At 37.2% G+C, this 23,369-nt stretch overlaps 1 protein-coding gene across 3 annotated transcripts; it reads left to right on the forward strand.

The window, feature by feature from the left end:
• Positions 1-10,378: 10,378 nt before the first annotated feature.
• Positions 10,379-16,673, forward strand: LOC131300592 (putative pentatricopeptide repeat-containing protein At2g02150). Of its 3 annotated transcripts, XM_058326513.1 has the most exons (4): positions 10,379-13,282; positions 13,445-13,590; positions 14,766-15,201; positions 16,408-16,673. In XM_058326513.1, the coding sequence occupies exon 1, from the start codon at positions 10,598-10,600 to the stop codon at positions 12,971-12,973; it is 2,376 nt and encodes a 791-aa protein (XP_058182496.1). In that variant the 5' UTR covers positions 10,379-10,597; the 3' UTR covers positions 12,974-13,282; positions 13,445-13,590; positions 14,766-15,201; positions 16,408-16,673. The 3 variants fall into 3 exon arrangements, with proteins under 3 accessions (XP_058182496.1, XP_058182495.1, XP_058182494.1); XM_058326512.1 differs by lacking the exon at positions 16,408-16,673 and having other exon boundaries at positions 13,442-13,590; positions 14,766-15,350; XM_058326511.1 differs by lacking the exon at positions 16,408-16,673 and having other exon boundaries at positions 14,766-15,350.
• The last annotated feature ends 6,696 nt before the right edge of the window (positions 16,674-23,369 follow it).

Here is a 23,369-nt window from a genome sequence, read left to right on the forward strand (position 1 = left end):
TGGAGGCTCCTGTGGTGGTGGCCCGGCGCATCTGGGAGCTCCGGTGGTGGTCAATCGGTGGTGGGCCGGGCGTATTTGAGAAGCTCTGGTGGAGTTGGGTGTTGGACAGATTCTGGAGGGAGAGAGCAGGAGAGAGAGTACTAATATTTACTTTCCCAATTTTTTTGAAATGAAATTGGTTTTCCTTCTGGCGCATTTGAACGGAAGGGAGAACTGGGGCCCATTTACATGCCACGTCGGATCGGGATTGTCGGTCGGGATTTTGATCCCTACTGATAGCAAAATTGCTTAACCAATAACCAATAACCAAATTTTGGCATTTGGATAAACAAAACTAGTAACTTTTTCTTTTTGGATAATCAAATTTAATGGGACCACACACTCTCTATTTCCTTCCGTTTTTCTCTCTCCTCTAATCACTTATCATTAAACCCACCCATTTACATTTGTTTCCAACTGGGCTTTTTATCACTAGGTACAAAAAATAAAAAGTAATTCCCACCAGATCACCTCCAATTAATGAAACACTAAAACCCTATGAAAGTGCCTAAAACCCTAAACCATAAAAGGCTAAAAGTGCCTAAACCCTAGGGTATCCTATGAAAATGTCTAAATCTTAGGGTACCTTTTGAAAGTGCCTAAATCACTAAAATCCTATGATAGAAAAGTGCACCCTAAAACCCTAATGAAAGTGCCTAAACCTAAACCCTAGGGCTCTATGAAAGTGTTTAAACTTAAACCCTAGGGTATCCAAAACCCTAGGGTATCGTAAACCCTAAAATCCTAGGGTACCCTAAAGTTCTAGGGAATCCGAAAATCCTAAGGTATCCTAAGGTTTTAGGGTACACTAAAACCCTAAGGTGCCATAGGACGGCACTTCCATTAATGATAAATGCATTTTGTAAAAGTGGACCTACTAGTAATTAAGTATTCCATCTTACCTTAATGGGAATTAAGATGTGGTTTTCTTTACTTAGTGGTAAAAATTCCTACATGGATAACCAAAAGATGAGGTAGAGTCCATTCTTAGAGCATTCTTATGGTCTAGTCCTGATCTTAAGAGATCTGGTTCCAAGGTCTCCCAGAAGCATGTATGTTCTCCCTATCATGAAGGTGGCCTTGGCTTGAAGTCTATGCAAGTGTGGAAAAAGGCTGCAATGGCAAAACATATCTGGTGGGGAACAATTTAGGGGGGGATTTTTTGGGAGGTCCACTATAGCATGTTTCTAACCCCACTAGTCCACTTCTAAAGTTCTTAACCCCTCTAGTCCACTAGCTTAATAAAATAATTTCTATGACTAAAATACTCATCCTATATAACCACCCATAAAGAGAGAAACCCTAAAAAAATTTCCCTGATCTGGAGCACAGTTCCCTCCCTCTCTCTCTCCCTGATTACTTGTCCCTGCCACTGGTGCGCTACTCTTCCCCCCTCACTGCCGGTGTACTTATCCTCTTCATCGGTACTGTCCCTCGTCACGTCGTTCCACGGGAGCAGTTCGGGGCCGGCGATGGAGAAGCGGGTTATTATCAGGCCAAGGACGGTTGTGTTTGCAAATTGCTATTCGATCAGAATCAAAACCACCCCAAAAATCTTGATCTTGAATCGAACGGAGCTCCGGCGATGATAGGCACAGGTTTCTCTCTCGCGCGCTATGCGTGTGTATTTTATTTTTGCTCTGTATTTTAGATGCGCACCTTCAGGAACATGGGTTTGTCATGAATTCATTCAAGGCAGATGTATAGGACAAGTATCCAATTCAATCAAAGCTTTTTTGTTGGAATTGTTTTCTTGCAAAATACTCCTCCTGCTTGATCTTTTTGGGCACAAAAAATAATATTTACGGTTTATATTAGTTAGGGCTATGCTTGGGTGCAAATATATGGTTATATGAGGACTGTCAACACTTCACGGTTATATGGTTTTATGTTCTTGATTTATTCAATTGCTTATATGAGGATATATGGGTGTATGTCAATTGGTAGTGTTTATTGTTTGGTTAGCTTAGAGTTTTGTTTGTGTAAAATATGAGGATATAGTGGTTATTTGTAGAGTGTCAACACATTGTTCTGGACTGTAACACACAAGGTTAGGGTTTTGTTTGTGTAACTCACATGGTTGTATCAGTATGGTTATATACGAATGTTTGATTTTGGTTATATGTTGCCAATGTATGATTATATGTGATTCTCTGTACTTTGTAATGTACATATGGTTTATGGTTATATGTTTAACACACATATAATGTTTAGTGTTTCGTTTGGTAGGTGTTACTATTAGCATATGGTTATATGTGATTTTCTGTACACAATGCTGAAGCTGACATATAATGTTATATGTTCTCCTTTTTTGTGGGGTTACACATTATAGCAGTCCACATGTAATATTATATATTCGTTTTTTTGGGAGTTACACTGTACTGAAGCTGACACATAATGTTATATGTTCTATTTTTTTTGAGTTACGCAATATAAAAGTTCGCATATAATGTTATATGTTCTCCTTTATTTGCAGGTTTATTCTCTCTAGCGTATGCAATTTTTATCAGCGCAATAAAATGTCAAAGGTTCCACAAGGCTTCAAAGCACAACCGAAGGACATGCAAAAATCCATGTAAAGGACAGTTGGAGTGTTTTTCTTTTTTGTTATTGATTCTTGAATAGTACATCATTTTTGTTGGAACAATGATAAATAGAGTTCCTTTCCGTGGACATGAGTTTGTGTACAACGAGCAGATTTTGTTATATGTCCAATATATATATTTTGACAGATGTAATTATATTCTTGTATCGGTGTATGTTGGCTTTGAAATTACTTTAACATCAACAAATATGGTTATCTGTCCAATTCTGTTATCTGAATATTTCAAATAAAAATTAGACAGATATGGTTATCTTTGAAATTATGGTTTCTTTGTTGTGTCAATAACATCAATAGATTATGATATCAGTGAAATTCTGTTCTCTATATGAAATTCGGATTCTTTGCTCTGCCACTAATATCAACAGATAATGAATATAACAACATATAATGGACTTTAGACCAATTTTTTTAAAAAGCAACATATAAGTAGTATGTGAACAAACATACATATAATGTTGTCTATGCGGTGGAGCTGGTGAGATCTGTAATGTAGAGAGAGAGAGAGTTGTCAAAATTCTAAAAGACAGGAAAAAAAATCCAGCAAGGGTATTTTTGTCTTGTATTAATTCTTTTTTGGCTTGACAAGGGCCCAGTTTGGCTAACACAAAAAATGAAGAAGAATAAAAATACATTTTTTTATCTTAGCCAAACATGGCCCTTGTCTGAGTGGACCTAGTGGGTTACAAACCATATGCATGGATAAGAGAACTTAAGTGGGGGGGAAAATTTGAGCATGGTGGCAAAATAAATATAGGTGTCTTCATTCATATTCCAAGTCCAATGGGTTTCGAATAACTTGGAGGTAATTTGTCCATTGCGTCATTTAACCAAGGGCAACTTTGTCTTTTGACATCAACCCACTTCGGGATTGGATTACCAATACCAAGTCCCAAGGGTATTGTAGAGACCCATTTTTTTTTTTTTATCATTTGAATTGTTTATTAATTGACTAATTAGGAGAATATAGTTTATTTTGTGGCTATTTGAATTAGGGATTGAAATGAGGAAATTGAATCTTGAGGGAGTGGGTGTGTGATTAAAAGATATAGGGGTATATATAGTGGGTGTATGTATTGTAGGAGATTAATTTTCATCTCCTCTCTCTCTCTCTCTTTCTCTACCGTCCCTCTCTCTCCCTCTCATCCGAAATTTCTCCCTTTCCTCTCCTCTCACTCAAAACTCCTCCAAGACCTTAAGAACCTTAAAGATCAATCACCCCTCAGCCCTCCAATCGCGTTCTCGAGCTCAAAATTTCGTGGGTCAAGCTTGGAGGGAAGTTCTTGGTCGATTTTGAAGCTTTGGAGGTCTAGGGCTCGCTTGGATTTCGATTAATCGTTTGGGTCTCGTTCAAATCACTTCAGGTAGGGATTTCCTACTCTCTCTATGTGTTCATGGGCTGATTATGTGCCTTGATCGTGCTTGGTTCGTTGTTTATTGTTGGAGTTTCGTTGTTGAAAAGCTGAAAAATCTGCAGAAAAACTCTGTGGTATTGATACCCTCGAAAGGGGTATCGATACCCCACTCTCCTCTGGACCAGACTCTGGCCAGGTATTGATACCTCGATCAGGGGTATCAATACCCCTCTTCTGTTCCGGACAGATTTGGTTCTTTTGTTTCTTCTCGTGCCCATTTGAACCCCGAACACTTCAAACACCTTTTGAATAGTTTCAAATCACTTCCAACTTAATTGTTCATACCTCGACAAATTCATTGACCAATCAACCACTTTGGGCCCTCGTCGTAGCTTAGAAAAGTGTAGAATTAAACGGTTAGGATACTCGTACTTTATTTTACACTTTTGGTTTATTGAAGTAGATGTTGTAGTATGTCTTAATGATCGATATAGACTTGTTAAGCGTTATTAAATGACGTGATGATTGGTGAATTGAGAAATGTACTATGGAGGCGTTATTGAGTACCGTAGGCCATAAAGTATATCGTAGGGTACATCGTTGGTCGATGGGGGTTTTCCTAACGGTCTAGATGAGAATAGAGTAACCCGTATCCTCGTGCTTCATTTTATTGACCTGCCTAGGTTCTTTTGGCACCTAATCTATAAGATTCTCGTTTAGAACCTAGCGGATGATGTGTTGTAGAGTCATTTTTGGGTTCGGTACGTGACATAAGGCATCGTGATAGACTTTGAGGGATAACGTGAACCTAAGGTATTTAATGATGTACAAAAGGACATGTTTATGAGTTTATAATATATTGAATGACGATGAATGAAAGCATGTGACCTTGGAAAGTGTTGTCTCCTTGTATTCGGATTGTTAATGCTTATGTGTTTATGTGAGTTGTGAATTTTGAATTGAGGGTCCTGCAATGCAAGGTGTGGTAATGCGGAGACTCTAGAGGGCCCGTTACGCAAGGTGTGGTAAGGTGGAAACCCGGGTAGAAAGAGAGTTCACTGTCATGCATGGGGTGGTAACACAGTTGAATTTATCATAAAATGAAGAATGTTGAAGTTGATGTCAGAAGTATACGTTGTTACTTGAACTGTTTGCTGCTTGAGATGATGACCGTTAAAGAAAGAGATAAACAACTGACTCTACTAAGGATTTGAAAAGAAAGGAACTTGTCTTTTTTTGAAAAAGGATTTTTATTAAAATCCTCCGGCTATTCTTGAGCGAATCAACGGTTTTCGGTATTCGTGCGCAGAATCAACGGAGTTTGACCCGTAGAGGTCGAGAGTATTTCTCAAAATTATTTTGAAAATCAAAAGGAATGTTTTCTTTTATGAAAAGAGGCTTAATGGTAAAGGATGGGAAAGTCAAGTGTGGCATTCATTTGAGGAGACTTGAATTGGTTTGAGAAATTGTCGTTGTCATTTTGATTGATGTGTGTTTAATGCTACCTCTAGATTGATGTATAAATGGCTAGGCATATCTATAAGACGTATTGAATTCCGTAGTCGTTGTTCGTCGGTTTATTGTGCCTTTTGTACTTTCGATCGTTCATTGAAAATCATTCACTCTTATTGCATGTTTCATCGCATTTACATATAGCTTGAATACAGAAATTTCTACTGGGCTAGTGTAGCTCAACCTATCATTTTCAGGTATATCTCAAAGACCTTGACACGAAGTGCATGGTGTGCATGCTTGATCTCGTCTCTTTTGAAAGCCGCCGAGAAGTGATTTCATCGTCTTTTGTATGATCTCTTGGAAAGATGAAATTGTAAATTTATTTGAAGTCTTTTAATTTCAGATATTATGTAACCTCTAAATTTTACTCTTTTAACTAGCTATGGAATTCGGGCCGTGGTGCCAATGTTGTAAATGTTTAAACTTGGGGAACTTGGTTTGTAAATAATCCTTTGAAAATTCTCTTTTGGGTATAATATATATATTGTGCGAGGATCATTTATTGAAATGGATTATTTATTTATGTTGAAAATTGAGGGCATGACAGGTATTACGAAACCCACTAAGAGCCACACCACTTATCCCTACGAATTATTAATCCGGACCTATTTTGAGTTATAAAACAAGGGTTTAGGAACCCCTTGACCCCGTTCGTTTTGGAATTTTGGATTTGTAGGTAATGAGTATAGAGAGAAATAGAGTAATGATTGGAAATAGGAGTTATGATTGGAGGGAGATAGTGAGAAAAATAAGAGTAATGATAGAAGAGAAATAAGATAATGATTAGAATCTAAAATCCAAACCTTAAACGAACGGATCCCTTGTGATTAGTAGTCCAATCCTAAGGCTCAAGAGGATTATCAAACGGGGCTTGAGAAACTTAGGCCCTAATTGCATGCAGCATTAAGAGGATGAAAGAGGATATCCGAGTGGATGAGAGGTGGATGGGGCATGTTCGCTCTAGTTTGAATGGCCAAATCTAAGTTGGATGAACTCATCCCCCTTTTTGTTTAATCTAGCCTTAGCCGGATTTCAGGGCATATTTTTTGGACACCTTTTTCCCAAGGCAAAAATCATCTGCCCTAATCTCCCTTGATTTTTACGTTTTCACCCCTCCTCATTCGTACGGCGAGAGAGAGGGCTGCTGTGCTATTGTGGTTTCAACTAAGGTTTTGATTGAACAAGTGTGGAAAGAATTTTGGGCGATTTCTAGTTTCAATTTTTCCAAATTCACATCAAACAAGAAGAAAAAGAACAACAACAACAGATCGGAGAGAGGGAGGGAGCCGTGACGTTCACCAGGGATCGAAGAGAGGGAGTGTGTTTTGTAGCTTTTCTTCTTCTTCTTCTACCATTCTCTCTCTCTCTCTCTCTCTCTCTCTCTCTCTCTGTGAAAAGAAGAGAAGAAGAACAAGAAAAATGGTTATGTGCATGTGTGACCATATGCTATCATACACCCTCACCCATAATTAATTAAAATGCACACATAATTTAATCGTAAATATAAATTAAAAAAGGGTATTACAAGTTTCCCACTTACAAAATAATAAAAAAACACATTTTTTTGAAATTTATACTTATTAAAATAAAAAATTATTAGTAAACTAAATTATTACTATTGCTTGATTATGAAAAAGTAATTAATTTTATTAGATTTTGCAATTATATATTTAATCTAATGAACAATCTAATTTAATACTGTACAAAAGCAAAAGTGTCATTTAACACCTTTTTACATCATCCACCATTTCTTATCCCCCATTTTATCCTCCATCCAAATTGTTAAATATGAGAGAATAAATATTTTATTGAATTCGATAAATAACATATACATAGGGTTTTGTATTTATACAAGAGTAGAATGCTAAACTTATAGAAACAAAATCAAATCCTTTACTATGGAAAGGTAATCAAATTCTTGATCCTAATAAACTATAATCAATCACAATATTTTCATTATTCTAACATCCCCCTCAAACTCAAGTAGGTCTACCAACTTGAGTTCAGGAGAGAGAAATGATCAGGAGAGCTAAAAGTCGAGCCAGGAGAACAGCCAGGAAGAAAACCAGGAGAAACCATCAAAAGCCAAAAAACGAAGAAGCCACGAGTGCCGCTGGTAAAGAGGCATGGTGGGTGCAGGCAACTGGAAAGCGTGAAAGAGATTGACCTGGCTTCTCTTGGCTTGGATTGGTTGTTCTTGATTTCTCTGGGCTTTTTAATGGCTTTTCCTAATTTTCTTGGCTTGGCATGACTTCTCCTGGTTTCTCTTCGCTTTTTCAAACTCAAATTGGTAGATCTACTTGAATTTGAGGGGTGATGTTAACATAATATTAGAAAATATTATGTTATCATATTTTTTAGGTTTTAATATTATATTTCCTATTTAGGCTAGGTTAATATTTATGTTTCCTTGTTGGTTAGTTTCTTAGTCACCAAATCCCGTATCCTATATAATGGCATATTATGGTTATGGATTATACACAAGCAATAATACATCATTTCGCTATACTTAACATAGTGTCAGAGCTATAAAATCTAGGCCTTGTGAATATTCGCTCCTGGTGGGCGACCTAAGCCTCGCTGCTTTCCGCCAGGCACTTAGTTAGCCAATTGGTTTTAGGTTGGAACCTTCCAAGAAATCTAACACAAACCAAGTACTATTTCATCCCCTATCTAATACCTCATTCAATCCAACTATTCTTTAATCCCCTCCATAAAAGTCACATCAATATGGATTCACCCTCCATAAATAGTACCCTTAGGGCTCGATTGGATGTAGCATTAGGAGGGCAGATGAGTTCATTTGGCCGAATGAGAGGTTGACGAGACAGGTTTGCACTAGTTTGGAAGGCCAAAATGTGGGCAGATTAAATCATCCCCCTCTTCTTTAATACAGCTAAAGCCGGAAAAATGGGGACCTAAATTTTTCCCACCTGAAGACCATGGAAAAAACAATCCCCCCTAATCTGCTTGGTATTTTGACCTTTCACCCCTCCTCATCCCCCTCCCCCTACCCCCAACGGTCATAATTATCACAGACCACAACCAATCAGCCCTCACCTTACAACCACCAAAACCACCACAAACCGCCACTACCACTGTCATGAGAGAATGAGGGAGATAAAGAGTTGGACCAAGGGAGAGAGAGACAGAGAGAGGATTTGAGTTTACCTGGGACTGGCGAAGGAGAGGAGGCGAGATTGGAGGTGAAAGGCACCGATCGATAAAAAAAAATGAAATTGATAAAAAAAACACCTAAAAATGAATTTTTATTTTTATACTTATTAAATTAATTATTTTATTAGTAAACTAAATTATTATTGCTTAATTATCAAAAAGTAACTAATTTTATTGGATTTTGCAATTTTATATTTAATCTAACAAATAATCTAATGTAATACTACAAAGGGCAAAAGAGTTATTTGACAGTTTTTTAGATCATCCATCATTTCTTATCTCCCATCCAAATCAAGTACTATTTTATTCCCCATTTCTAATACTCCATCCAAACCAACTACTTTTTAATCCACCATTCACAAAAGTCACATCGATGTGAGTCCACCCTCCATAAATAATACTCCCTCCGTTCCATATTGAGAGTCTCACTTTCTCTCTCTTACCATTTTTCAAATAAAAAAATCAACTATTTCCGTGCATAATTTTTCAAATTTTTTCGCACCATATTAAAGATCTCGATTAGTATTTTAATTTGGTGCGAAAAAATTCAAAAAATTATACACAGAAGTAGTTGATTTTTTTATTTGAAAAATGGCACGACTTTTCATGGTAGACTCTCAATATGGAACGGAGGGAATACCTCATATTATCTTATCCCCTCTGCAAATTAAAAACTCATCATGCATCCAATTAGAGTCCTATTGGATGGGGTACAAGGGGGGATGAGTTATGTGGGGGAATGCGGTGATGGAGCTCACTCTTATCCTTCGTTTGGGAAGCATTTGGACAAGGGGGATGCGTGTAGTGGGGGATGAGTTTATGCAAACGAATGCACACGAAGGGGGGTGCAGGGAGATTATTTTCAGATGGGTTTTGGAGTGTTATTAACTAATACCCCCGGATGAAGCCAAAATAATAACTCCTTGTTCTCTATTTCTATTAGAAAACAACAGTATTTCCCATTTTTATCTCTTAGCCAACGAAGAACTATTTTATCCCTCCATTTTTAATATCTCATCCAAATCAATTACTTTTTTATCCACTGTCCACAAAAGTTACATCAATGTGGGTCTACCCTCCATAAATAATATTACCCCCAACTATCACAAAAGTTACATCAATGTGGGTCTACCCTCCATAAATAATATTACCCCCAATTATCTTATCATCCTCCATAAATAATACCTCCAAATCTTATCCCGCATCCAATTGGGCCCTTACTATCTTATTCCCTCCATAAATAATACCCAAAGCTCATCCCGCATCCAATTGGCGCATTGGGATGTTTACGCTAGTGATTAACTTTTGCGGAATAATTTTTTGGTTGTCTTTATTCAAATTAATTTTTTTTGCATTTGTTAGTTTTGCGCTAAACTTTTATGTGATATGGGTGAGTAAGGATGAGAGGAATAAAAAAAGTAAAAAAAAAAAAACTTTTACACAAGTATTTTGGAAAATATCCAAAGTAAAGCTAAAAAAGTCAGTTTTTGGATTTTTTTTTCTTAAATGTTTCCCAAAATACTTGTTTAAAAGTCATAATTTTTTACTTTTCTAATTTCTTTCGTCTCTACTTACCCATATTACATAAAAATTTGACATAAAACTGACAAACGAATTTTGTTAAATAAAGACAAAATCAAAAAATTATGGTGCATAAATTAATCACCGTAAAGCGGTAGTAATTGCAAATGCCAAGAGAAATAGTCTCACTCACTCACCATAATCCCCTTTGCCGAATCGAAACCTGATACTCCTATTAATCAGCAGAATCAAACATTGCCGCTCTCGTGGGACTTGGGAGCCACACTGCCCTACAAGAAAAACCCTAAAACCCACTTCCAAAATTTCCACTTATTGCTCAACAAATATCTTCTTTGTATGCATAATCAATGCACAGTGATGAACGTCCATGTTCTCTCTCAACAGGAACGTAATCGGTGCATCGAAAATGGGATCAACCATTGAAGCAGCTATATGGTTCTTTGCTCAAAGAATGTTACTTCTCCTCCGCAGCTTATTCGGTAGAAGATCTCATCGCGTAAGCGTTTTCTCGTTGACTCCTCCTAAGGGTTCCAATAATAATAATCACATATATCTTAGCTCTTTGAATGGTTCTTCCCAACTAGTCTCTCCATTTTTCTTGACCTGTATCAGTAATTTTCTTTGTTTTTTTCGATGCCCATTCGGCAGCGAAGCGAGTTTTGACAAGTTTGGTGAAGTGTTTGATAGGCGATGGGTATCCGAAATTGTTAGAGAAGGCAGGTGGGATGATGCTAGGATTGTTAATTTGTTCGGTTCGGGTTTAGCTCCGGTTTGGGTTCCGAGAATATTGGTGGCATTGAAGGAAGACCCACCATTAGCTTTGAAGTTGTTTAAATGGGCTAAAACCCGTGTTGGGTTTTGCCACACGACAGAGTCATATTGTTTACTAGCTCACATACTGTTCTGTTGTAGGATGTATGCTGATGCTCATGATATTCTGAAAGATTTAGTTACTTCAACTCAGGTGTCGTCGGTTTGTGATTTGTTTGATGTCTTGTGGTCAACGAGGAATGTTTGTGTTTCGGGTTATGGGGTATTTGATGCATTCTTTAGTGTGTTGGTTGAATTGGGGATGCTGGAGGAAGCAAGTGACTGCTTTTTGAGAATGAAGAGATTTAGAGTTCTTCCGAAAGTGCGTTCTTGTAACTATCTCTTACAGAGGCTTTCAAAGACCGGCAAAAGTGAACTGTCAATGAAATTTTTTAGAGATGTGGTTTCAGCTGGAGTACCAGCGTCTGTGTTTACGTATAACATACTGATTGACTACATGTGTAAAGAAGGAGATTTGAAAACTGCTGGGATCCTGTTTGAACAGATGAAGAAGATGTGCATCATGCCAGACATTGTGACTTATAATACACTTATTGATGGGCATGGAAAGCTTGGACATTTAGATACATCTGTTAGTATAGTTCATGAAATGAAGGCTGCAGGTTGTGATCCTGATGTTGTAACTTACAATGCTTTGATTAATTGTTTTTGTAAATACGAGAGGATATCAGAGGCATTTAAGATTCTCCACGAGATGAAGGAAAGTGGTTTGAAACCAAATGTCATAACTTACAGCACATTCATAGATGCTTTTTGCAAGGAAGGGATGATGCAAGAGGCCATCAAGTTTTTTGTGGACATGAGACGAATTGGTCTTATGCCAAATGAGTTCACTTATACGTCTCTGATAGATGCAAATTTTAAAGGCGGTCATCTTGATGATGCTCTAAAACTTGTCAAAGAGATGTTACAGGCTGGGGTCGAGTTGAACATTGTTACTTATACAACAATAGTTGATGGTTTATGTGACGAAGGGAGGATGAAGGAGGCTGGAGAAGTTTTTATAGCAATGCTGAAAGCTGGGGTAGCTCCTAATCGACAAATTTTTACTGCGCTTGTTCATGGATATATTAAGGCAAAAAACATGGAGAACGCCATGGATATTTTGAACGAAATGAAAGGAAAAAGCATCGAACCAGACTTGGTGGCGTATGGAATTATCATATGGGGTCTCTGCAACCAGGAAAAGGTTGACGAAGCCAAGACTTTATTTAATGAGATGAAGGCATTTGGTATAGAAGCAAATCATTTTGTCTACACAAACCTTATTGATGCATATTTTAAGGCAGGAAAAGCCACACTGGCACTAAATCTTCTACAAGAAATGCAAGAGAAAGGTATTAACCCTACAGTTGTTACATATTGTGCATTAATTGATGGTTTGTGCAAATTGGGATTGGTCAATGAGGCCATCAGACATTTCCATATGTTGAGGGACATGGGTTTACAGCCAAATGTTGTGGTTTATACAGCCCTAATTGATGGCCTTTGTAAAAATAAATGCGTGGAAAAAGCCAGAGAGCTGTTTGATGAAATGCTGAATAAGGGCATGCTTCCAGATAAAACTGCTTACACATCATTGATTGATGGGAACTTAAAGGTTGGAAATACCCAAGAAGCCTTGGATTTGCAAAAGAGAATTGTTGAAAACGGTATGGAGCTTGATCCTGTTGCCTATACCTCGTTGATTGTGGGCCTTTCTAAATGCGGCCAAATGCGACAAGCAAGAAACTTTCTTGGTGAGATGATTGCAAAAGGTATGCTTCCTGATGTGGCTGTTTATAGTTCTCTGGTGAGGATGTATTATGAGCTAGGCAATGTGGATGAGGCTCTTGAGCTGCAAAATGAAATGGTGGAAAAGGGTCTTATTGGTGGCATAAGCGATGATGCTGTTCTCCATGTTCAAACTTGAGAGGGTTCTAAAATGCAGACATGTCCTTGGTGCTATTACATTTATGACTTGAACCAACAATGATGGCTTGTTGGGTTGTTGGTGGAGAAGAATACAAGCGAATAAATGTAACATGCACTTATTATACAGATTTAGAGACTCTTGCACTGATGCTGCCCTGTACATGGTCACAACCTTCAGTTGAGGCTGGTTTGTCGATGAGCGATCGTTGGATAGCTTTCGGAGTGTAGATGGTTGCTGTGAAGTCGGTATGTGGCACTGAATCACTATCAGGGTTTATCTGGTTCAAGCATCTCGATATATTATGAGGTGAATTTTGGCATTTGTTTCTTTAAACTTTTGTGTGAGAAGGAAAAACGAGGTTTAAAGTTATGCTTAGTTTCGGAAACCCAGGTCAACATAAAATGAACACCTGTTACATCTCCTTGTATTGCTTTTTGACTCAGAATTATCAAATTGTTGTGGCAGCAGGTGGATTTACAGTTGAGTGATAGTATTGATCAGCTCATATGGCATGGGGTTAATGGAGTGAAACTGTTCTGCATGTTTTAGGAAGACGTCCTTTCAGAAATCTGGTGGTCAGAATTACATAAAGGGTTATTTTCGATGTGGCACTGGTAAGTCCAGTTTACACTAAGTCTAAACAAGTTTAGTTAGATTTCACCTTTGCAATTGCTTGGATGAATTTGATATGGATTCTGCATTCAGTATATAAGTCTACGAGTATTCTTGGTTGTGTTTTGATTTACACTGTATTGAGGTCCTCCGCCTCTAAGAAGCCATGGGAGGATCCTCCATCCATCAGCCACTAAGTCGGCCACCGTGACGTGACTGCAACTCCATGGCTCGCATACCACCTATAGAGACGAGCTCACTAAGGACTCACATCACTTGCCTCCCAAAGCTCTTAAGTTCACAAACTCATGGTGACTCTTCATGATATCCTAGGCTGGGAGCAGGGCCTAGGTACCTTACTCGGGACCGTAGGAGGAATGTGGTTTGGAGGCTAGAGTAAAGGGATTGTCAAGGCTCACCTCCACGAGGTGAGCTCTAGCTTGACCGGTCTTAGAGAGAGAGAGAGAGAGAGAGAGAGAGGGGTTTGCCAACGTCACCCAACGTGTGAAGATCTCTGCAGTATCTCGGCTGACAAGCTGATACATAGGGGCCTGTATCATACCTACCATCAACGTCACCCAACGTGTGAAGATCTCTGCAGTATCTCGGCTGACAAGATGATACATAGGGGCCTGTATCATACCTACCATCTGGCCATGACACAGGCCTCCATATATCACCCAATTGTCTCTTGGAGTCCTTTGATACAGAACTCCAGTTCTGATCATAACACCCAAAGGGGGAACCCGTACTCTGCTGCGCATTAATGAGGAGAGGCACGCTTCCTTCTCCTCCAAGGATCTTGGGCTCGTATGTAAAGAGGAGTCAACTCTCATTGAAGACAAGCATTTAACACACCTACTCTCCACTGCCATCTCTCTCTCTTTCATTCATGTCTGTATTTCTACTTGTATCCTTCGTCTTTTTTGGTGCTGTTTGAAGAAGTTTTCTTGTTATGTTTACATGATCTGTTCCCTTCTACAGTTTCTTAAATCGTCTGTCTCGATAGACTTTTTCTTTTTATAGTAAAATTCCTTGCTTATAAAGCTTTGATCGTCTGTCGATGTTATTAAGAACTAGAAGTCCTCGGATAGGCCACTCCGTGGGCTTGCTCAATCATCATTTCTTTCCTCATCATGGGTTGCCTTATGTTATACTGTTTTCTTTTCCTTCTCAGATGAAAGCGTCGATTTGAGACAAGGAATGGTATCTCAGGAGTTGTTGGTAAGCTAGACATTGAAAAGGCATTTGACCATGTGAATTGGGACTTTTATGTGTTGGAGTTGATGGGCTTTGAGGAGCAACGAAGGAGGTGGATTAAATGGGGTACTTCCCAGGTGTGTGTGCTTTATTTAGTCTATCTTGGAAATAAACAAGAGGTGCCTATTCCAATGGAAAAGGTACAAAAGGATAATTCTGAGATGGTAAACGAGGCCCCACAAGATTGAAGCTTCTGAAAGTGCTGGGTGTTCAACTGCAAGAAAGGTTTTTCAAGCATTGGAACATGAGAGAGGCGCTGTCTGGGTCTTTATTAGGAGACAATATGGTCCTATGTTGGAGGAATATCTTAAAAAGCACTTGAGGGGTTCAGGCATATCTACTGTTATCCATTTGTAAGTTGGGCTATGTTAATAGTGACAAAAAGCATTGGGCTGTGGTCCTGAGGAGGTTTTTATGATGTGATATAACAACTAATGCATGTGGTGTTCCGTTTGAGCGCTATTAGTTATCTTTCCATAGTGAGCATTCTTATTTGTTTGATTGTTTCTCTGTTTCTATTAACTTCATTAAATAACTTATTGAGTGTCTTAGGACTCTGGAAGCCTAAACTCTGAAGGACTAAGGATCTGTTTGAAGTATATGTATTTTGCTTGTTTCTGCCCTTGTTTCTACAATGCCTTTTTTTACGAATTACATATCTATACTGACCTCTTTTTTCTTGATAGGCAATATATCTATACTGACCTTTCAGAAAAAACAATATAAGCACCCTCCAAGTTTGTGCTCATGTCACTGTACAGATGTGTACTTAAATAGATATTTATGCCCTCTCAAATGTATTGTTTATAGACGAAAAGATACATTTGGGGGATTTTATGGTCACTGGTTTTGATGCTCTTTTTCCTAACAAATGGAATTGTTTGAATGCTGTAAAAGCATTATTTACCTAGAATGTCTAGTTCCTATGATACATGGACTCAAGCAGGAGTGTCAGGTGTGCGTACAAGGCCAAGTGTAGGATTCATCAAATTCTCTGTACTCCTTATATCTGTATACTGATTTCTAGGATAAATAGTGATTACAAGGTGTCAGAGCGTTTCATGCATATTACAATTATTTTATGCATAGTATTTACCTACCAGGGTAAACTCCAGATATTAAATATGTTTCCCAGGTGAATATACGCTCTTGCTCAAGTATGGAGTGGCCGACCCAGTTCATAAAGCAGTTGCTGCTATTCAAACCCTCTAAAAGTAGGTCAGACCAATATGTGAGCATTTTGGATATACTCTTGTGAAGTTTGTAGTGACGTGTGGATTTTAAAGGTGGATTACCTAGTATGTGCCACCTGCACTCTCATGCGCCAAAACAATAGTGATATATATACACGTGTATGTGTTGTGTGTCAACACATCTTAAATTTTTTCTTTACGACAGGTTTGTAACCCCATTCATGACCAGAATTTTTATTTGTCTGATGACCACAAAAGATAACTATAGTAATGGTTAGTTTGTTGTGGATTGCTTGCTTGTAAGGTATTTGAGTTGATTCTGTTTTCCGGTGCAGTCATTGTTCTCAAATCGATGCTTTTGTGTAGGAATTAAACCATGGACTTTTGTGCAAAAACTTGGAGACGCAATTTTTATCCCTGCTGGCCATCAAGTTTGAAACTTGAAGGTAGTGGGAGTTACTTTAATTAGGTTAAGATTCTATAGTTTGAAGTTGCTACTATTAGAATCATTAGATCGTCAGGAGAATGTGATCATGTACCATTCTCCTAGAAGCTGTATTATTTCTTATACCACCAGACATGGTACTGATACAAAAATATGAAGGCAGAAACAGACATGCACAAAATCAATGATTGATTTTCATTGATTTTGTGCATGTGTCACCAGAAGTTTTCTGTTTTAACTTCTCATTCATCACGAGTCTCGCCATTTGGACTATTCTGTATGTAGAGTTTCTTAGGCTAGTGCGTCTTTTACAGTATCTATGTCATAAATTTATTAAAATTACTTAGTTATAGTATTGGTTTAGTTCTGTTCTTATACTGTATTCGGGCCCTGTATACAGATCACATATACAATGAGGCGGTAATGGATTTGTCATGTAACTATTATGCTTAGAATTTCTCTTGGAAAAGAACGCTCACGTATTCCCATTTTTTGTGGTCTAAAATTATTTTAGCGTTAGAAGTGTTTGTTCTGGTGATGCCTGGTCAACGTAGGAGTAGTCAATAAATCCCTATGCCTCGAGGCCTCTTCAAGGATGAAATTTAAAAAAAAAATAAAAAAATTATTCTTTTTGCCAAAACTGATACTTCTGTCATTCAAATGACAGAAAGATGCATCAAAAAGGGGAGCCCCTGTCCTTAGAACAGAAGTCCCATTACCAAAACAGTGGAATTGAAATCCACGACGCTTCACTGCCTACTCCAACAACTCTCTTACTTAACTCATGCGGCACTCCATTCCCATTGCGAGCAATGAACTTGAAAGAACACCGGTCCAAAGCCCGACAATGATTATGAATATTACAGCTTAACACTGTATGATAGGTAAAATTAAGATTAATAAACGATTAGGTTGATCTGGTGAAAGAATCAAGGCTTAAAAGTAGTAGAGGAGAGGACAGGAGAAGACCCTTGGCAGGAAATCTTCACCCAACTAGAGCAAGGATCAAGTGCGACTTTTCTGGTGTGTTTCTCTCTCTAGAATTGCTCCTGAACTCTGTCTAATTGTCCCTCCAAAGTGTGGGGCGAATGCCCTATTTAAAGGCACACAACCTCTCTTTTTGTGCCAAGTGAACTTGTAAATTTCAGACACGTGTTGCAAAAATCGAGCGCCAATATTCCTTTCGTACTGTGAGGCTGTGGTCCTTGTGACACCCATTGTAGTCTCGCGGGTGGTACTCCGCAAGCACCTCTTTGCAACGGTCCAATGTTCTCTAGCCACCAAGCTGCAAGATCTCCAGTAATCCCGAATGAGCGGCGTTTTCAAGGTCTACCTCGGTTCTACCATTGCCATTGTCGGGCATGGTCAAGTCCCGGCTTTGCCTTACCATCGCCATTAAGCGACATGGTCGTGACTCGTTTCTTGGTTGTGCCACTACTGCGATCAAGCCTCTAATGTCTCCTCCTCGGGTCCCGTCAAGTTGACCGGAGCGAAACATTGTCCGGGCCAAGTTATTTGAGGGCTTGTCATCTCTCTGCATTATGTCCGTCTTCGGGGGACTGTGATTGGTTCTCCATCGACATCTCTTAACCTTATTGATTCGTTGCCCTCATACGACTTAGGCCTCGTCTCGCGGCCAAGGCCAAGGCTCGTGGCTTCGACTCATGGCCAAGGCCGTGACTCGTGGCTTAGGCTCACGGCCAAGGCTGTGGCTTAAGTTAGTCTGGTTGTCCGTCCTAATGTCCGGGGTAGGCCACCAAGTTAGGCAACCTGGGCTAGACCACCTGACTTGGTCATGCGAGCTAGGCCACTTGGTGTGGTGTGTCCTTGGTCACCTAAGCTAGGCTACATAGCTTTATTCATGTAGGATTAATACAAGTAGCTATTAAACCCCTTACAAGAAAATGACTAAATTCTTCAGTCTTATTATCATTAAGAGATAATAGATTCATAGTCTATAGTGATAGTCTATTAGGCTTAATGGAGTCAAGCTTACATAATGGTCACTGTTACCCTGATTTACCTCTTAGTCTAAAAGACAAGAATATATTGAAAGCTTTAACTCTAAATATTCAAACTGCCGGAGCAATTACTCAAATGCTCGAAGGAAGTCAATCAATTGCTTTAATTTACCGTATTTATTTTAAGTGTATGAAAACTAATCTGATATTCATGCCTTAGTCAAAAGTCCAAAAGATAACTGTACTCATACAAAATAGCACTAATGCTAATATACAAGTACCCAAAACTATCTCATGGAGTGATATCCAGTTACTAGCCAACTGGCTTAGTGAAAATGAGAGTTACCCACAAAAAAATGCAAAATGATACGATTGATCTAGAATATATTCAACAATACCTTGATGGTACGATTAGTATAAGTTTTGAACAAAGAGTAAATCCTCCTCTTAGAATTATTGAACTTAGCAGGTCAAATAGTTCAACCACTATACCTAGGCAAGATAGAAATTTACTTGATCCTAGAGTTAAGCTAAAGGGTGTTGAGTTAAGCTCACAAATCAGGAAACTTTGTTATTCTACACAGTCAAAATTTGAAGAAAACACCTCCCAAGAGTCACCAAATCAAACTGATTTTGAAGAAGTAACCACAACCCTTGATGATCTGTCTTTATTTGTCTTGCCGAAAAATTTTGATATTGATATTGACAAATTATTTCTAGAATTTAAGTCAAAAGAAAATAAGCAAAAAAGAAAAGAATATGCTATATACACTTTGTCAACAAAATAAAATAATAGCTCATTGGGAAAGATTTATGGAAGACACAAGATCTCAAGTCTATTTTTTCGATTATCTAGAAAAATATTATAAAAAAGTCAGCACTATTACAAAAGTAAAATGGGAAAAGACTTCTAGTCTCATTTCTCTAGACAGTATCCCCTCCTCCACTAATGTAAACCAAGGCCACACTATTAAGGACAATTGCAAACTAGAAATATAAAATTTTAAAAAAATAAATGTGATTACTAAAGACTCACCAGAAGAAGAATTGTTAATTGATTTAATTAGTAAAATAGATGATTTTGAATTAAAACAACAATATATTAAAAAAAACTTAAGCAACTCTTATTGCGAAAACCACAATATATTAAGCCAGTAGTAAATCTTAATGATACTATAGATTGAATAGATAAAACTAATAAAGAAGTTACTTTACAATACCTAAAACAGGAAGTAAAACTAATTAAAAAAGATATTTCCAAATTAAAAGAATCTGATAAAAAAATAGAATTAGATAAAAGTTTAGTCAAAATCCATAAAGATAATCAGTTGTCTAACAAAGATACTGACGATCAAGATTACCCAAGTAAAGATCTACCAAGTCATAGATTAAATATGATAAATAGAATAAATGTCCAAAAACGGCATGCTAAAGTCAAATTAATAATAAATGGTTATGAGAAGTCAGTGCTCTTATTGACACTGGTGCAGACTTAATTTGTATCCAAGAAGGTTCGATACCTACTAAATATAAGTTACCTAAAGTACATATTTGTCTAGATAAAGTTTGTTTTAAAACTTCTTTTGTCTTAGTTCAAGACCTGACTGATAGAGTAATTTTAGGAACACCTTTTATTTGCTTATTTTATCCTTTTACAACCAATGAAGAAGGAATTATAACTAAGCCTTTTGGCCAACAAGTAATATTTAAGTTCTTAACAAAACAAAAACAAAGAGAATTATAACAATTAAAAAATCACTCCATATTTCCATCTATTAACATGCTAAGTCAAAAAACAAACCAATTAAAATTCCTACAAGAAGAAATTAGATATAAAAGAATTGAAGAGCAACTTACCAATAAATTTCTTAATCAACAAATTGAATTTTTTTAAAACAAACTAGAAAAAGAGGTCTGTTCTAACCTTCAAAGTGCCTTTTGGCTTTGGAAAAAGCATATAGTAACTTTACCATATATAAAAGAATTTAATGAACAACAGATACCTACAAAATCTAGACCTATTCAAATGAACCTCGAAGTAATGGAAACTTGTAAAAAAGAAATTAATAATTTACTTGATAATAACATTATTCGGAAAAGTAAATCACCTTGGTCATGTCCAGCTTTTATGTCAACAAAAATGCAAAAGATAGAGAGGTGTACCTCGATTATTCATAAATTACAAACCATTAAATACAGTATTGGAATGGATCAGATATCCATTTCCTAATAAAAATGATTTGATCAATAGATTAAGTAAAGCAATAATCTTTTCAAAATTGGATTTAAAAAGTGGATTCTGGCAAATTCAACTACACCCCAATGATAGGTATAAAACAACTTTCATTACACCCTTTGGACATTACGAATGGAATGTAATGCCTTTCGGATTGAAAAATGCCCCAAGTGAAATCCAAAATATAACGAATGAGATATTCAACCCATTTAGTTATTTCATTATAGTCTACATAGATGATGTTCTCATCTTTTCATACTCAATTGATGAACACTGAAAACATTTAAATTCATTTCTTGATATTATTAAGCATAATGAATTAGTCATCTCTGCTCCCAAGATTAAATTGTTCTAGACAAAAATAAGATATTTGGGATATGATATTCACCAATCAACCAGAATACCAATCAGTAGAGCGATTCAATTTGCTGATAAATTTCCTGATGAAATTACTAATAAAAATTAGTTACAAAGATTTTTAGGATCCTTAAATTATATAGCAGAGTTCTATAAAGATCTCAAAAAAACATGCCAATTCTTATTTGAGAGATTAAGAGACAATCCTCCTCCCTGGTCATCCATACATGCTTCTATAGTCCAGAAAGTCAAAAAATATATCAAGACATTACCATGTCTAGGTATTCCTTTAAGATTATTCAAACTGATGCCTCTGATATTGGATATGGCGGCAATCTTCTCCAAAAAATCCATCCTACTTTTGAATAGATTGTTCGTTTCCATTCTGGTCTTTGGAATAAAGGACAAAGCAATTATTGTACTTTAAAAAAGAGATTTTGGCAATGGTATTATGTATTTCAAAATTTTAAGATTATATATTAAATCAGAAGTTTTTAGTCAGAGTTGATTGCAAAAGTGCAAAATATGTTTAAAATATAGCTAGTAAACAAATCTTTGCTAGATGGCAATCAATTTTGAGCATTTTTTATTTTGATATTGAATATATTAAAGGAGGACAAAATTCTATTCTTGATTTTCTTACTAGAGAGAAAACAATACTCCCTTCGTCCCTTTTTAAGTGTCCTGCTTCGTAACTCCAACTTATTAAAAAGACATCATCATTATACCTTTCGCATCAAATTTTTCATTCACTTTCCCTACTTACCCATCATCATTACACTTCTACTTACTAACTTTTCAAAATAGAATCTACTTTAAGGGACAAAATAGACAATACACCAACTTTTACCCACTAATTTTACAAAATGGACACTTATTAAGGGACAACCCAAAATGGAATACTAGACTTTAAATAAGGGACGGAGGGAGTAATTATTATTGTACCTGCAGTTCAACCATGGCAGAAAAAAGTAAGAAACCAGTTCAAACTACCAAACACCAGCTTGCTCTCCCTCCTGCTAATTTAGCAAATAGGTATCAAGTTCTTGGGCAAATCCCAAAAACTAGGTACAATTCTGCATTAGCATATACTCCATCATCCAATCAAAGTGTTGCACCATCCAGCCATAATATTTTAGTTGATCCCTTTTGTTCAGTCCAGTCTATTCAAACCAGTCAACCAAAGTTCCCTCGTCCTGCAAGAACCACAAAATATGTTCTTAAACTAGTCAGCACCAACTTATTTTCCATTGAACCGATTCGCAAAAATATTCACAACCCAATTGAACTAGTAAAAGCTTTTTTTCCTCCTGGATGGCATTTCATCCCTTCTCATCCAGACAAAACACTTTCTTTTTACAAGAATATTCTTCTACATCACAAATCCATAGTGCTAAAATCCATTACCGATAGAGTCAATCCAAGTAAAGTCATTTACCATTCTCTCTATATTCATAATATTGTTAGCTTGGATGAATGGGGACACCCACCTCTACTCAGAGACCTTCCTAATTATTCGATTCAGTATAACTATTATGATTATATTGATTCATGGTTTAAAGTCATCCTTCATGAAAATGAATCTTTTACCCATTCTTGGTTCTTTTCATTTGACCATAAGTTCAAGTCTATAATTTTATCTTGGTTCTATCAATGGTGGAATCACAATGGTGCCATTCCTGACGTCCTACCACTTGAGCTTATGGATCAAGTTAATTACATTTCCTTCATGTATCAAGTAAACAGTCACACTAGTCAGTTTCCTGCCCTCTTACTATTCATGGCAAAATACAAAGTTCCGTGGATTTTCAAATGGAGGTATAATATCATCAACAAAACAGTTACTTGCCAATATCAGGTAAAATGGTGGGATTCGTTCAAATATCAACGAATCATTGATCAAGTCAAAACAGAGTTTTCAGTTAAGGTTCCAACTCCAGTCAAACAAATTCAACCAAGTAAGCAATCACATATTCTTCCACAGCCAAGCTCACCTACATTTTCCACCATCAGGCTTGGAAGCCCAACACCTAGTTTTTCTAGACCTTAAGTACTCACAATTATTAATGTTAGCCCAGCAGCTAATAGCTCAAGCCAGTTAAGAAGAGGATGATGAGTCCTCAGAAAAATCAGCCACAGTAACATCCCACAAAAATTCATATGGATCACCTTTCCAGGATGCTCAGGACCCATTTGGCGATAGTCTGCAGAATCATTTCTAATCATCATGACACAAGCAATTACTTTGGTCATAATATTCGAAGCAACATCATGAAACCAGTAGTCAAAAGTTGTATCCTACTTTTGGTCATTTCTACTTTTGGTCATA

The sequence above is a fragment of the Rhododendron vialii genome, chromosome 9a (genome assembly GCF_030253575.1).
Source record: "Rhododendron vialii isolate Sample 1 chromosome 9a, ASM3025357v1".
In the NCBI taxonomy this organism is placed as follows: Eukaryota; Viridiplantae; Streptophyta; class Magnoliopsida; order Ericales; family Ericaceae; genus Rhododendron; species Rhododendron vialii.